The sequence below is a fragment of the Desmodus rotundus genome, chromosome 6, assembly GCF_022682495.2.
Source record: "Desmodus rotundus isolate HL8 chromosome 6, HLdesRot8A.1, whole genome shotgun sequence".
Taxonomy (NCBI): Eukaryota; Metazoa; Chordata; class Mammalia; order Chiroptera; family Phyllostomidae; genus Desmodus; species Desmodus rotundus.
The window spans coordinates 109,385,697-109,402,532 of NC_071392.1; the positions used below are offsets into that span (position 1 = coordinate 109,385,697).

General features: G+C 49.5%; 1 protein-coding gene across 1 annotated transcript in view; it reads right to left on the minus strand.

Moving 5' to 3' along the window:
• Nucleotides 1-16,836, minus strand: part of DHX35 (DEAH-box helicase 35) — a 59,255-nt gene that overhangs the window by 15,804 nt on the left and 26,615 nt on the right. Inside the window, exons 10-16 of the mRNA XM_045194725.2 lie at nt 15,875-15,971; nt 14,865-15,023; nt 12,749-12,959; nt 9,509-9,633; nt 5,998-6,052; nt 3,202-3,297; nt 1,275-1,369 (exon numbers count right to left, since the gene is read on the minus strand). Coding sequence (XP_045050660.2) covers nt 1,275-1,369; nt 3,202-3,297; nt 5,998-6,052; nt 9,509-9,633; nt 12,749-12,959; nt 14,865-15,023; nt 15,875-15,971 — 838 coding nt within the window. The remainder of the gene's footprint in view (nt 1-1,274; nt 1,370-3,201; nt 3,298-5,997; nt 6,053-9,508; nt 9,634-12,748; nt 12,960-14,864; nt 15,024-15,874; nt 15,972-16,836) is intronic.

Consider the following 16,836-nt stretch of genomic DNA (forward strand, 5'->3'; position numbering starts at 1 on the left):
CGGACATTCTGTGTTCCGAGGCTCCCACGCAGACCTCATCCCTAAACTTTTCTTTGTGTAACACCCTCGGCAATGCCATCTGCTCCCACGGATTCAAGGAGCAGCATAAACAGCATGAACACAAGCACACACACGTACTTCTCAACGTCAGAACTTTCTCCTTGCATCTAATACCACCGAATAAATCTTCCTTCTTCCTTCTATTCACTCAGTAACATATTTACTGAGTAGCTACTGTAGGCTAGGTGCTGCTCTATGAATTTAGAATGTAACACTGAATATAAGAGTGGTGGGAGAAATACAGTAAACAAGATAAATAAGCAAAATATTTAGATATTAGGTGGTGAGAAGTGCTAGAAGAAAAAAACAAAGCAGGGGATGGTGGAGGGAAAGGGAGAAGGGATATGGTGCGATTTTAGACACACTGGAGAGCTTCGGTTTCTTCACCTTGAACGTGAGTCTGCCTGCCCAGAGGTGGGGCTGTGAAAAAGGCCAACGGAGAAGCACACAAACAGAAAATGGAGCAAACAGAATAATCGCCGGGCACGGAGGCAGGGAAACGCAGCGCTCTGCGGTCACGTGACTGTTGGGGAGAGGAAGAGTCCGCAAGAGAGGCTCTCCTCCCAACCGCACACCCGAAGTCCGCCTCTCAGTGCACAAGGCTGCGCTCGGGCACTCGGAACCGACCTGGAACTGGTCACTGACCTGCCTCGTCGGGAGGCCTCCCTCGTGGTGCCCTTCGGCACCCTAACTTTTCCTTCAGTCTTTTCAGCACTCACTCCTCCCATCGTCACTGACACCTGGGCTTAGGTAGGGCCTTGTCACCTCCTTGGCTCAACGCCAACATGGCCAGAATCAGCCTGCTGGGCCCAGGCCCTGACTCCTTAGTCACTGACGTGCCCACTCAGTCACTCCCAGAGCCACCTAAAGGACGATCCCCTTGCGGGAAAGGCGGGGGTAAAACGGTGGAGCTTTGGGACGCGCCTGTGAGAGGCCACTCCACCATGGCTGTGCGGCCACGAGTGAGCTGCCTAACCCTCCCCTGCCTCCACCTCTAAAGAAGATCGTAACGGCATCTGCCTCGCGGTTCACAGTGGAGATGAAATGAAATGAAGCACAGGAAACGGGTGGCACAACGCCGGGCGCACCGCCCGCCCGCAGGTGCAGGCTGGCATCCGCGCCGCTCGGTTGCCCCCCCTTCCTAGTCGCTTTGATAAGAAGGCCCAGAGTGAAGGAGCGACTGGCATGAACCGCTCCAAGAGGAAGGGACTTACTGCCTGGGACTTCTGGTTCGAGGGGACCACAAAGATATGCTGGATCTGCATCATGGCTGCAATGCTGAGAATTTCCTGAGAACAGCCAAAGTTTCCTAGGAGACAAAAACCACGTTTGAGTTCAGACACGCAATGCATCTGTGAGAAGTGAAAGACGTTTTCCGACGTTTCCCTCGTACCACACTGCACACGAAGATGATGCACCGTATTCGGCCTGATTTCTACAGTTTGCAGTACGCAAGCGCTTCACCCTGCCGAATGGCGTGTCCTGTACACGGCCCTGACAAGGGAGGCCTGGAAGGACTCCGAGAGGAGCTGCTGGTCCGCTCTGCAGCTGTAACACTGAGGGACCCTCACTGTGAGCCACAGGGGAGCCACACTGGCCCCATCACCGAGGGCAGGTCAGCATCACACCCACTGCGGACCCCCTTATGTGGACACCTAGAGTCCTGGCAGAAAGCCTGAGAGGGAAAGGGGCAGGGGATGTGTGGGCCGTGTCCCTTCTGCTGTTTCTCTGCTCCTGGTCCTTCTCTGAGGGGGCCTGCCCGCAGGGCTCATGGCACCTGGCACTGCACTAGACCAGGGAAACACTCGGCGGGCCACCGCCACTGCCGCCGCCGCCGCCAGTACCCGGGCCCAGAGTCTGCAGCCACCAGCCCTCCAGGACACCAGACGGTGAGAGCGAGCTGCGCTGCCAGGCCCACCGCCCACAGGCCCTCTGCCTCGTGAGCGACACACTCCCCAACTGCAAACTCAGACTCCTGTGAGCCTCAGGTCTGGCTCACAGAAATCTAAGGGCATCAGAGAAGTCGGGACCCTCATGCGTTGGTGGTGGGAGCGCAAAATGGGGTATCCACTATGGAAAATGATGTGGTAATTCCCCCCAAAATCAAACATAGAATCATCAGATGACCCAGCAATTGCACTCTAAGCATCCACCCCAAAGGAGTGAGATCGGGGACTCAAATAGGTATCTGTTCACCACGCTCACGGCAGCGCTGGGCACAATCGCCAGAAGGTGGGAGCTCCCTCCATGTCTGTGAACAGACGAATGAACGGTGAACAAAGCGTGACCTATACATACAAGGGAATGTTATTCTGCCTTAAAAAGGACGTTCTGACACGGGCAACAATACGGATGAATCTTGAAGACGTTATACCAAGCGAAATGAGTCGGCCACAAAAAAACATCCTGCATGATTCCACTTGCGTGCGGCTCCCAGAGAGTCACACCCAGAGGCGGAAAGCAGAGTGGTGGCTGCAGGGGGGGCAGGGGGAGACCAGGGCGTGAGTGTTTCCTGGGTTCAGTTTCAGTCTGGAAAGAGGAAAAGGTCCGGGAGGTGAACAGTGGGGATGGTACAACAGAAACGTGAGTGACTTAATGCCTCCAGAACTGCGCACTTAGAAAGTGGTTAAAATGGTAAATTCTTTTATGTATTTTTCACCTCCGTAACAAAAAACTTCCCTGTTTAAACAGAAAAATCTGAAGGTGTCAGTGCTAGGCCCGTGAGAAACAAATAGAAGCGTTTACTGAATTAGTGATGACTGACGTGGAATCACAAGTTGGCAACATGCCCCAAACCCGAGAGCTTTCGGCGACAGCTCCTTCAGCGCCCTAAACACGGCGTCCGGGAGGAGTAACGCCGCTGTGTGTGGCTGGTGGGGTGTGTGAGTGTCTCTCACGAGATGGACAGCAATTTGAACTCTCACCTAAAACGTCGTATGGTGTGCCTGAGTGTGATACGGTTATGTTACAGAATCACATGCTTATGAGTTTGTGATAAAAGACTTGGAATAGGTTACCAAAGCGGCGTGATCTGTGCCAGACCCTGTATCTTGGATGCTCCTCCCCAGGACGCACAGAATGCAGGCAAACAGCTCCCCGGTGGTCACAGTAAAACCCACGAGAACTGCCGTCTCCACCCACCTGACTCAAGCAGCATTTTCGCAAACATGGGATTCAGAGGAAACTCCGCCATCCTCATGCCAAGCGGCTCGGTTAGGCGACAGTCTTTGTCCAGACCTGCCAAAAGAACAAGAAGGCGTGTGCCACCGTGTCGAGGACGTCCCGTCGTTGAGAGAACAGAGGATGACGAACGCTGGAAAAGGCATCGGAAGATGAGTCATGCTCTACCGAACTCACTCTCACCCCAGAGAACCGTTGTGTCAAAAAAAGACAGGACCTCCCTTTGAGCTCTTGAATGTTTAATTTTAAAAACTGGTACCTCTAACGGCTTCTATTTAAGGACTTAATTACAAGGAAACGGTCCCGCAGCCTCCTCTCTCTCCCACACTCTCCTCACCCATGGCAGCCTTGCTGTTCCCCACAGGCTGCCTTCCCAAGGGCCCGACACCCACGCAGCGTGAACACAAAGGACACCTCCTGAGGGCTGCGGCAGCCTTCGCCTCTGTAGACCGCAGCTCCTTGGAAACACGCTTCCCGGGACCCCTCTCGCCTGCTGCTCCCTCTCTGCTACCTCTGGATCTTCTTCCATGTACTGTGGTAGCTGTTCCAGGATGACATCCCATGTGCCCTGTTCCTCTCTTACTGTGTGAGCGATTACAAGGCCATGCCTATGAGTCTAAACTCCTGCCCAGGTCTCTCCTGGGTGCCAACATCAGAGCTGTTTATCCAACCGCCTCCTGGGCGGACTCCTTCAATTCCCCACGCCCCTCCTCGCCCCTTCACCACTGGCCGCATCAGAAACTGGACGCCCACAAGGCAGACTACCGTTTCACTATGGTTCAGACTACGCCCGAGATGTGGCACTGAAACCACTACCTCAGGCTCAGAGTGAAGACAGAAAAGGTCATTTCTCAGCTGTTCCCATATAACCTTCTCTTTAAAGGTGATAATTCAGCCTGAAACTAAACTAAGTTGGGTGTTTCCCTCTACCTCTTCCAGGTAATTTAGGGCAGTGAAGAAACAAAAAATTATTTGAAATGTCACTCCGACTGGAGGAAAATCGGTCCAAATGAAAAACCCCTATGCAGCCAATATCCCATCCGCATTACAGATTACCCCAGGAAGCCCTGCCTTCGAGCTGCTCCATCCTTGAGAACAGGAGGTGGGAGCCTCCTCCTGCACACACTGCAGACCCAGTGGGAGGCCTTTGAAATCACTGAATCAGTTACTGTTAAATCAGTATCTGGCTCTTCCTTCTCAGGGAGACACCATAAACATAATGAGTGGAGATGGACTCCTACCTCACCCCATATGAAAAAATTAACTCAAAAATGGATCATAAACCTATTAATGTTAACAGCCAAAACTATCAAAACGCTTCAAAGAAAAGGCAGGAAAAATACTCATGCTTTTGAGTTGGGCAATGGTTTCTTAGCTATGACACCACAGTGACAAAAGAAAAAACAGATAAACTCAACTGCATACAACTTTTGTACGGCAAATGATACCATCAGAAAAGTGAAAGCCAACCCACAGAATGGGAGAAATATTTACAAATCACAGACCTGAAGAGAAACGTGCACACACAATATATAAAGAACTCCTCCGACTCAATAATAAAAGGATAATACTCCCAAATTAAAAACGGGCAAAAGATTTCATCAGACATTTCTCCCAAGAAGATATACAAGTAGCCAGTAAGAATATGAACAGGTGCTCAGCATCCTCAGTCATTAGGAAAACACAAACCAAAGCCACGAGACACCACTTCGTATCCACTGGGGCGGCCACCGCACCAAAGGCCGGTGATGACACGTACTGGCAACTTGTGGAGAAACTGGGAGCATCCGTGCACTGCTGGGGGGAACGCCCGCCAAAATCCCGCACGTAAATGTTCACAGCAGCAGCATGTGTATTAGCCGAAATGAGGAAACCAACCCAAAGGCCATCAACTGACAAATGGATAAGACTAACATGCGGTATATCCACACAGTAAGTTGTTTACTCGGCAATAAAAGGAAATGAGGTGTTAACACGTGGTACAACACAGATGGGTCTTGAAAACGCCGTGCTGAATGAAAGAAGCCAATCACAAAGACCACATATTACAGGACTCCACCTGTGTGACGTGTCCGGAAGCGGCAGACCTATAGGCCAGGAGGAGGACAGGGGAGGGAATGAGGAGCGAGTACTGATGGGCACAGGGGATAAAAATGTTCTAAATATTCGAAACTTGTGCTGATGGTTGCACAACCCTGTGAATATACTAAAAACCACTGAACTGTACATTTTACATGGATGTGTTATACCTCAATAACTATTCACAGAAAAGTATGTACTTCTTGACGGGGTGCAGGTAGGCAACAATTTTCTCTACCGTAAGGGAAATAACTACATTTCTCAAACAGCAACACAGGTTCCTCCGTAACATGGTGTTTCGGTGCCTCACAATGCCACAGACAGCGCCCCCCCCAATTCTCCGCAGGGAACTCCAGGAACGAAGTGAAGGCGAGTTAGGGAACACCAGGCCACCAATCTCGGGACAGAGTGGGGGGACGGAGAAAAGGGGTAACATCTGAAATACTGGTAGAGAACTTCTAGATGTCTTTAGGAGGGTGGCTCTGGTGACGGTTATTAGTACTTCTGATGTCCTGACATGCTTTATGAACCCACTGTCGTGGGGAGACTTCACACGCCGTTACTGGGGGAAACCAATTCCATTCCTGAGGATACTAAGAGCCCGAAAGGGAATGCGACCTAACAAACATCGCGTATCAGTAAAGAGATCGGAGCACGCATAGGAAGAGAAAGTCATACCTCCCAGGGCATAGAGTAACTCCAACGCTTGAACCATCGACTGGGCTGGAGGGGGCTGTGAAAATATAAAAATCCTCCTAAATTAATTTCTTCTGGTGACAGGTAATAATGTGACTGTTTCCTGCTAAAATCCACTCTCCCCTCCACATGCCCCAGACCTCCCGACCGCCATGCTCCTGTTCCTGACGTTGGCGCCCCTTGAAATGTCCTTCCTCTCCTCCTCGGCATCCTTAGTGCTGCTCGGCCTTTACTCTCAGCTTGATTAAACGCTTCCCTTGGAAGCCCTTCCTCACGCTTCCCTCCATGAGAAGCGGACCACCTTGAACTACTTCCTTGCTTTTCCCACACTCTCATCAGACAGCTCTAATTCTTACTGCGTAGTCTCCGCCTCCCACTACACTGGAATACTGGTTGGCGGGGGTCTTTGCACCCGCCAGAGCCCTGCGCCAAGCCTTGCCTAGGAAGGGGTGACTGACACACAGGTGAATCTGAGCTCCTGAAAACAACGGAGAATGCTAGGTAATCGGAAGTTAAGCAAAGCTGATATCGGGACTTTGGGTCTCTTTCTCTAGACCCTTCCCTCCTCCCTTCCTTCCACAAATCTCTCCTGAGCATCTACTACTGCCAAGCACCACTACCATTTTCTGCTCAATTGTTTTGTTTATAATAAGCCAGATAATAAAATTGTAGTACTTTGCAAATTGCATGGCTTTTTTCCTAAATGCATCCACATGACAAACATTTTAAGTACCACACTGTTTTAGTTCAGTGTTGGAGACGGTGAGTAACAGTAAGTAAAAGACACTGAACACAGTCAGGTAAGCAGCTCGTGGCAAAGCTGGAAACTGAACTCTGGCCGCATTTTTTTCACTCTCCCCCACCCACCGACAGCCAAGGAACAAAACTGTACTTTTAGTGGCTGTGATGACTGCACACACACACTAGACATAATTCACCACACAGAGGGAACTTACTGATCAAACCGGGGCTGACTAAATCGTGGAACTGATTCATTAGCCCTTCCTCAGTGCCTCTGACACCCGACTTCACAAAAGAGGCAAAATGCACTGTACCTGCGTGGAGGAGTGCGAACCCTCTGGGGATCTTTTACCCTGAGGTCACGGGAGGTGTGACAGCAGGAACGGCAAAGCACCGAACCAGGGTCTGAATACTTACAGACACAACTAACAAGGTGTCTCCGACTCCTTTCCACGCTTGACCCTATTTCCAGTCGAGCACCAAGTCCCCCGTTAATTCTGCTCTTTGAATTTGCCATCAATCGACAAAACCAAACCCCTCCCCTGACCCCACAAATCACAGCCTTGGTATTTTCACCTAAACCCGCATCCACTGCGGCCGCCAGCATTTCTCTGCGGCCTCGTCGGACTCAGGACCGTACACAAACACTGCTTAACACGGCTGAGAGGACTGGGTGTGTAGAATTCTAGCTCATTTTCCTCACTGTATGGTTTTCCGTTTTCATTATTTCTTGTACCCACAGGAACTTCAGTGACTGCTTGGGATAGCTAGCTAACCTTCCAACATGGTCATACTTATTCTATAAAATAAGCCATCTTCTTACCACTGGGCAAATGTTTTCAGTTCTTTGCTACTGTAATTAGCATTGCAAAATACACAAAATTGCGTGTATCCTGTGATTTCAATTGTGAAAAACACCATTTCAGGGGGAAATAACGGGAAGGGACTAAATGAAGATAAATTTGCATGTATTCTCCTCATTTTTCAGTTGCCCAATGTTTATGGTTTTCATTACTGATATTTTTAATCTAATAAAAAGGGATGCTATAAACATTATCGCATGGACATCTTTGGTCTTCTTCTGAATTACTTCTTCAGGAGAAACTTCCCTGAGAAGCAGCGCCGGGCATGTCGGCAAGGCCTCCACGAGGACTGGCCCAGAGTGTGAACCCAGCTTCCCAAACCGGCGGCTCTGCATTTCATCCTTTCTCTTTTCGTTTGCTGACTGAATTACAGCGGCACTCCGCTTCAGTTTGCACTTCTCCCTGTTCTAGAAAAGCCGAGTATGTTCTGACATTTCCTTTCCTTGAGCTTTCTCTTCAGTGCTCATTAGGTTTATTCTAAGTGATGTCTGCAAACCCTTCAGACACGGACATGCTGATCTGTCACTGCTGCCATTATGTTTTCCCTTAACCAGGCCCCTCTCCACGCCACCGCCTGCCAATTCGGGGTTTTTCATAAGCTTTTAATTTGCATTTACTGTTCATCTTTTCTTTATAATTGCTTCTCTTACACACCAATAAACGAAGGATATGTTTTCTCCATACTTACAATAAACCCACAGTTGTTTGCTTTGGGTGGGGTGCTATTTTTCTATTCCTTCACCTGCCTAGTCTGCCATGACACAGGGGACATTAGGGACTTGGTTATCCAAGAACGCAGGACCTGCCACACCCTTTACCAGTACAGCTGGGATAGACCGAAGCTAAGATGCACGTCTTTAAATCATAAAAATTCGAGAAGAAAAAAAGTGAGTATTTATTAACTGACTGACCTAGATACAAGGAAGTGCTTCATAAGCACAAGAATAACAAGCCACAGAGGCAAAGACAGAACAACTTTACTGTGGGAATGTGGATGCCTGCGCATTAAAAAATAATAATAAATTTAAAAACAGTAGAATATAAATACCCAGAAAAACTATGTGCAAGAAATACTGTAGACAAAGATTAATGACGTTCATAATTAAAGGACTCTTGAAAATCACTAATAAACACCAATTCTAACAGATAAATGGCTTAACAATGCAAAAGTATAAAGTGGACAATAAACTTTTTTAAAAAACTATCTTACGAAAAATCAAAATAATAAGGTATAGATGGTATTTTTCCTACCTTCCTTTCTCCCTCCCACCATCAATCGAATTAGCAAAACTCTACCAGAAAATAACACGACGTGACGGGGGCACAACGCGCGGGGCCTTCCCGCGCTGCCGGAGTTCACCCCTGTAAAGCAACCTGGCCACGTGTCAAGGACCTACAAAGCGACTGTGGCCCTGGAAACCTGCCCTAAAAGTAAGCAGAAACACAGCCCGCCCCAAGAACCTTCCCCGCAGCTCTCCCAAAGCCACAGGGCTCCCCCAAGTGTGATGCTCTCTCCTGCAGGCCTACAAACGTACTCACTGTCTGGACCTCCCCTCCGCTGTCCTGACCCAGTGAAATCCCGCATGAGTTCCACGTCTCACCTCGGGCACGACTAACTGGACGGGGGGCCCTGCCCCTGTCTCTCCCAGCCCCGGGCACACGTACCGGCATTACCCATTACCTGTCTCTCTTCCCAGCAGGCAAGAACAGGAACTGTGTCTACCTGACCTAGCGGTAGTCCCCCTATGCCCTGCACAGCACCCAGTACAAAGCAGGCATACAACACAGGTGCTAGGTGGGAAAGAAAGGGAAAAAGCAAGGTGACATGCTCCATAATAAGTCCTGGATTCCCCTGGAGCACCCCGGCCTCCCTGGGGCCCCGGACTTACGGACATGAAGTGGAACCTGAGGACGTTGTCAATTCCCAGCGCCTTCAGCTGCAGGATGACAGGTGCCAAGTTGCTCCGCTGCATCTCAGGAACGGTGGACTGAGGCAGCTGGTCAAAGGCTTCCTCTGAGGATAGGAAGTCAGAACTGCCTGGGGTCACATGTCACAGTCAAATGCGATCCTTATGACAAAAGGACACTTCTCCTTCTCTAACAAGAGGCTCTAGGGTTCCAGGATCGGATGATATGATTACATATAAAGTTGTATCAGGTTTAAGAAATACCACTGTACCTAAAAACTACTTTAGCAATTTATATCTTTATAACAATGTATCTTTATGAAAGTTTGTCCTTTTACTTTAGGATGCTTTTTTTTTCATGTGTTTTTTATCAGCAAAATTATAAATCAAAGCAACAAGTATTTGCTGAATCACTACTGGTGCCCAGTTACCATTACCTCCTCTTGGGATAAAGTAAGTCCAAAAGGCAAGAGCAGTACAAATAAGCAAAGAACAATTTCAAAATAAACTACCAAAACAGTAACCAGAATATAACAAGTGACCAAAACTTACAGAGAGCAAAACGTGTCCAAATCCACCTTTTGAAGTCAATGAGCCAGGCACACGTGCCACCTCAGAACCCAGAGGCTGTCCCAAAGAGACTCAGGAATGCTGACATGCACCACCAGGAACAAAAGGTGACTTCTCACAGCAAAAAAGACAAGGCACAGTCGCGCCAGGATGGGAGGGGCAGGAGAACAGGGCGGGAAGGAGAGAGACGTTGGGAGGTCTTCTTATAAAAGCAGGACGAAATGGGTGGGGAAAAAGGAGGAGGAAGAGAATAAATCCATTCTGTACGTATTCAGAAAGCTTATGGGTCATACAGAGAATGCTCCACCCACAAAAGCCCCCCACGTCAGTCACATTTTAGCTGTGCACACCTCCTTCACACAAGGGTGGCCAACTTCCACTTAGATCGCTGAGCTGCAGCGAACTAGAGAAAAAGCAAACCAAACAGCACTGTCACTGAAGAACTTCGGACAGGTCTTCTCTGAGAGAACAGCCGACCAGAACTCTGTGGCGTGGGACACAAATTGCCAAATGCAAGGGTCTAACTGGAAGATTCTGGATACCGGGCAACAGCAGGAAGTTCCAAATGGGATACTGCCGTTGCCCTTCAAGAGCATTTGGGGAGCAGTTTTTTGGTAGCATCACCACATTTCCCATTACGGTGCTGACCAAGGGAGAAGCAAAGCTGCCAGGTAAGAGGACAACCCCACTGAGAGGACACTTACAGGAGTAAGTGCTTCCTCAGAGTTCAGTGACACTCAACTAGACTCCACTGAGGACTCCAGTGCGTGGAGTATGGGCTACGAGCTGTAGGTGCCACAGGCCAATGGCTTAGAGGAGCTTCAATGACATGAAGGCGGCTGGGACAAGATCAGAAATGGTGACCTCGGAGACCAGGTCCCAGTGAGCTGTCCAACCAAAGGGAAAGTGACACTGAGGGAAGGAAGGAGCCCAGCCATCAGAAGAAGACACCTGTGGTTGCTTAATTTGGGAGGTGCCACTTGAGAAAGGACTTGAACAATAAGGAGAACACGCTGGGCAGAGGAAACAGCTCAGGGAAGGGCATCAGAGGCGTGAGGGCTGGGTGTGGGAAAACAGCAGGTGTGTCCAGGAAGAGTGTGCTTCAGCTGTGACGCAGCGCGGGGGCGGAGGAGGCAGAGAGCAGGAGAAGATAAGCGGGAAAAAGCCATAGAGGTTCTGAGAACTTCGAAGGGTTTCAGAGAAGGTAGCACTGTGCACAGAGCTGTGCCCACTGCAGGTTCATCCAGAAACAGGTCAGCCCAGAAAGCCTAGGGGCTGGATCTAACGCACCTGACTGTCGAAGGGCCCTCCCCAACTGCATCTCCACTAAAAACTTCTCTTTCAGGGGAACTTTCTCTTCCCCTGAATTTCAGGACACCTCTTTACCACCTCGGTTCTCCCCTGTCCACTCCAATCACTCCTTCTTAGCGCCTTCCGTGGCCTCAGGTTCTGCTTTTCCCTCCTTCCCGTGAGTCCTCCTTATCCCCTCCCTCCCTCTCACGTACCTGTGCATTCCACTGCCTCTGCCCGGTGTGCTGAATCTAATCTCCACTAGTAACCCTCCTGGACACTGCTAGGCTGCCGGTAAGATCGGGCCCAGACACTCGATTGTGAAGCCCTCCCCAACAGGAACTCCCTGCTCTCTGCTTCCACGGCTCATTTCTTTATAGCAACCCTATCACACCACAATATGCCAACCTGTGTGTGGGTCTGCCTCCACCCACAGGCTGTCAGTGACCACGCGCAGCCAAAGACCACGGCTCACCTCGCCCTAGAGCTCCAAACCCTGGCACCGCACCTGGCGCACAGCAGGTGCTCTGTAAACATTTGCCAAAAGAAAGGATGATGTTGAGGATGGAACAAAGGCAATGGTAACCAGAAGGAAAGAGATAAATGATAAAAATAAAAATAAACCCCCCGGACCTGGTAAGTGACTGTCCCTGGAGATGGGACAGAGGAGGGAATTTGAAATGATGTGAAAACGAAGCCTGGACAAAGGAGGGAAGTCACAGGGCCGTCCCTCACGCAGGAAGAACAGAGGAAGAGCAGCTCTGGGGCATCACTGTCTGTCGGGAAGGCTGTGTTCCAGCTGGACGGAGGGCTCCTCATGGGCCAGGACAGTCCTGATGGGATTTGTCCCGCTCCTTCAGAACCCAGCAGGGTACATGGCACAGAGCAGCAGTGGCCAACTACTTGCTTTCTATCAGTGACTCTCAGGACAGACCTTGCCAGAGCCCTGCAGAGATGCTCTGACCAGAGGTGGAGGCGGATGCTCTGGCCCCACAGGATTCAGGGATCCCAGAACGAGAAAGCAGCACATTAAGTTACGAGGAAGGTAAAAGAGACAGGACCTGAGACACACGGCCTAAGCTATCGGGTCACATGGCTAAAGAGAGGCCTAAGCCCAAACAGTAGGTTAGAACAGGGATGGCAAATAATTGGTGACTCACGGCCAGCTTCGGCCAATAGGGAGCAGTAGCGAGGAAGCGCTACATTTAGGGTGAGGAAGGTGGTGGGGGCCAGGTTACAGAGGGACACGTGAGGGGGGTCTGGGTCTGCCGTGAAGCCCTGCCCATGGAGGGTAAATATAACACTCTCCAGGGCCCAGGCTGGCTGAGAAAACCAAACACCCTTCACGAAAGCCACACTAACCTGTGTAAAGGCGATAGCACTTTCCCGAGCGGTTGCGGCCAGCACGTCCTGCTCGCTGGTTGGCCGATGCCTGGGACACTGGGACCACCACCAAGCACTCAATGGCTGTCCTGGGGTTGTAGGCCCGGAGTTTCACGAAGCCACAGTCGATCACATACACAATGCCGCTGACTGTGATGGAGGTTTCTGCCACGTTGGTGGCCACTATCACCTAGGTTCCCCACAGAAAGGAGAGTTAACACTAAAAGTTATTTGGTTTCTTTCACTTTTAATAAACTATTCAAAATCCTAAAAGATGGAAAGATACTTCTGACATGGCAGAACCTTTAAGAGGCAGTGTGGTATACTGGAAAGAACATGAATTTTAGGGTCAGGGTGCCCTGGGTTTGAAGTCTCCCAGACCGTGGGAATTTGGACAAGTTAACTCATCTGAGCATGCTTCCTCATCAACATAATATTCACCCCCCTCCCAGGGTTGGGGGGGTTAAGTATGAAATACACATAAAGTGTTTAGAGCCTGGTACTTGCCCCCCGGTAAATACTCAACAAATGTTAGTTTTTGCCTTTTGCACAACGGAAGTAAATCACCACCCTGTGCATGTACATTCATTTATCCACTCACATTCTAGCTATTTCTGAGCGTCTGTGCTCTGCCAGGCACTGTTCACAGTGCTGGGGATGCACAATGAACAAGAAGAGAAGACCCCTGCTCTCCCAGAGTCTAGCGTGAGTGTTTGGGCAAATAAGTAATGAACATAAACAGGTAGTTAATTTCAGAGAGTGACGAATATGGTGAGGAAAACACAACAGAGTAAGAATATAACACCACACAGTATTTAAGGTGTTCATTATACATTGTAATAATGGGGTGTGCTTTGTTAGATTGGATGGCCAGGGAAAGCCAGCCTAAAAGATGACTCTGAGCTGAGACCTGAGTAACAGCAGGCAGCCAGTCCTACAGAGATCCAGGCAGAACAAACAGCTGAAAGAAAGGAGAAACGGCCAGTACAGGCAGAACCCAGAGTAAGTACAAGACAAGTTCGGAGGGAGGCAGAGAAAGGCCGTGCGCAGCCTCTGGGCCACCGTGGGGTGTCTGCATTTTACTCCAAGTGCACTGGGGTTGCCCCTGGAGAATTTGAAGCAGCAGGGACGAGTATAGATGGCACTTAGCGCTTTTAAAGACACCTTTTCATTGATCCTTTCATAAAAATCTTCCTGCCATTTTTATGTGGAGACATGTAAGATTTTGTGCTATAAAATCATCCATCTAACAGTCATTATTTTTTATATTTTATGGCTGAGAACACCTGGCCTTGAGGCTGAGTAACTCAGGCACAGAACCCAGGCCTCCTGACTGGGTGGCCACAGTTCATGTTTCCCTGGGCAGACTCAGGTTGCTCTATCCTGGTAGCCGGGCAGCTGAGAGCACCCTCTTCCAAGTGGTCGGAACTGGGAACACAGCATCCGACCATCACTCAGCTACTATATTCTCTGCCACTTGCTGATAAATAGCTCCTGTAAGCCAACTTCGGGCCAGTTCTGGGCCTTCCTCACCCAATGGAAGGGAAAGGGGAGTAAGGCCCAGGGGGAAGGTGAGCGGGAAGCAGACTGGCTGCCTGCTGGCTCCTTCAAACCGAGCTTCCCACCACACCCTTACACACCCCAATTTCAATACTAAATATTTTCAAGCCACACCTTGAATTAATTGACTTAAACTTGGCTCTACAGGCAAAATGATGCTTCAAACAAATGGTTTAGGAAAACACTTACGGTAACAGATTTATTGTTCCCAATTAATCACAATCCACCAACACGGTCAAGCCAAAGTAGTGTTGTGTCACGGGAAAACATTAGGCAGCAGGAAAGAGCCCAGAGAAGTCACCCGCTCTGATAACCACTGTCAGGGTGGCACTTCTGCAGGCTCCTCTCCAACACATTATTTATTGTGTGCTTTCAGACCTAGCGCACAGAAACATGGACCTAAAATTCTTAAAGAAACCTGCCTGTATACCAAGTTCCATTCCAATCAAAAAAAAAATCTTCCCCGGGCACAGGAGAGGGGCACCGAAATGACTGCAGATGTCGTAAACGCCCTTGGTCGTCAGGTCGGCCTCACCTTCCGGACACTGTGTGACACCCTCTCAAAGACTTTCATTTGCTCAAAGGAAGGCAGCCCGGCATACATAGGGAGGACCCGGAGGTGTCTCTTCATCCCCGTCCGACCCAGAGCTCGGGCCTGCTCGATCAGCGAAGACACGACGGTTTCTACCTCCTCCTAAAAGACATCGGACCAGGAACCAAAGAAACCACGGTCAATCTGAGGCCCGTCCCTGCTTCAGGCGAAGGAAATGAGCATGCGGATCAGGATTGTAACCGTGGTCGGACTCGGGACTTTCGGTGACCACATTTCACTCGGGGCTGGTATGTAATCAAGTGCTACCGCACGACGGCGCCAGGGGGGTGAAAACTTGCAACGGTCGGATTACTTAGAGAAATCTAGTCCATCTGCACTAACCAGAAGAGCCCCTAATAAACAAAAACGACGACTGTTTAACTCAACTGTCGGGCACTGAGACGAAGCACTGCACACGTATGAACAAGTCATGGCATATACTGACCATGGAAAACGGTCAACAGTGGACAAGACGGTAGCCAGAGGGTCGTTCTGAACAGTGTTGCAGCCCTGAGTGAGCACTTGGCCTTGTGCAGCTGTCCTTCCAGTGCTGGGCCCACTTGGCACCCTCAGCACCAGCTGTCAAGCTGACACTGGGGACGAGGCAAGCAGCAACAGCGTGCATACACAAAATGCACCCAGCGCGATATTCAATTTTAGTAAGCAAAACAGCCTGTTGAATGAAGTGCGTAATACACTTTGGAATCTGCTAATAAACTGACATTACCTTTGACCGTCTGCAGACAGAACAGGCAGGAGTTAGGGACTCCCTAACAATGTAGTCAGTAGATGAATGACATCAAACCAAACAATTTCTCTTTTTGCAATAAAGTAACCACAAAATACAATAAACCATGAAATAAATGGCTAAGCAAAGTAACAGGCCTCTGTATTCATTTTGATGCTGCCTTAGCATGTCTGTTCACTACAGAACACAGGTCCAGTGGAATTACCTGACCAGTAAGAAATGCTAGTATGTCTCCATCTCCCTCTGTCTGGTGAATTTTCATCACGGTTTCTACGGTTGACTTGATATAATCTGGAACAGGACTGAAAGATATATGAGATAAAGTCATCACCAGAACATACACACTAGTTACAGATCAATTACCCTGGTAATCGGGCAGCAGAATCTCATGGAAGTTAGTATGGGCCTGCCCAGCAGTAATCAGCGGGTGACTAAATTAAAAAAGTATCCACTCTCTTCTTTTATTAAATACAGCATTTAAAAATGATTCAAAATCACATTTCAGCTATGATTTTTTGCTTTGTTTGTAAAGGAATAAAAACAACAGACCCCCACACACACCAATGTGCTATCTTCAGCATGCAGAGCTGCCTGGCCAGTGAAAACGGGGCTGTCCCCAGGGCCAAACCCCACACCCTGTCCACGTGCCCCTCTGTCCACGGGGAGCACGTGAGGGGGAAGATGGAGCCAACGGGGGTGCTATCCAACCAGAACGACTCAGAAGTCAAGCCCACAACTTTCTGCGTTTATCAGTCCTGTCTTCATCTGTCTAGTGACTCGGGGGAGGAATTAGTCAAAAGGGCTCCTCCCAAAAACATCAACCAGGCCTCCTAGCTAGGATGTAGAGAGCTGAGAACCAGAAGAGAGAACCAAAGGATTCAAATCGCCAATACCACCCCCACTGACAACAGTCTTACTTACAAACCCAAGTTCTGAAAACTACTGACCCCTCCTTCCCTCAACCGTGTTAACACTTGGCTTTTTCCCACTGAGCTGCTGGCCACAGCGTCACAGAAATGTGCACATCAGTGTCAAAAGTTAAACTTCGGCAGTGACACTGGGCAAGGTTCCAGCGCATCGTATCAATGACAGAAGACACAGAGGATGCCCCTCCTCACCAGCCTGGCACATTGCCCCTGGAAAACATGCAGTTGCTTCTCCTTCTGC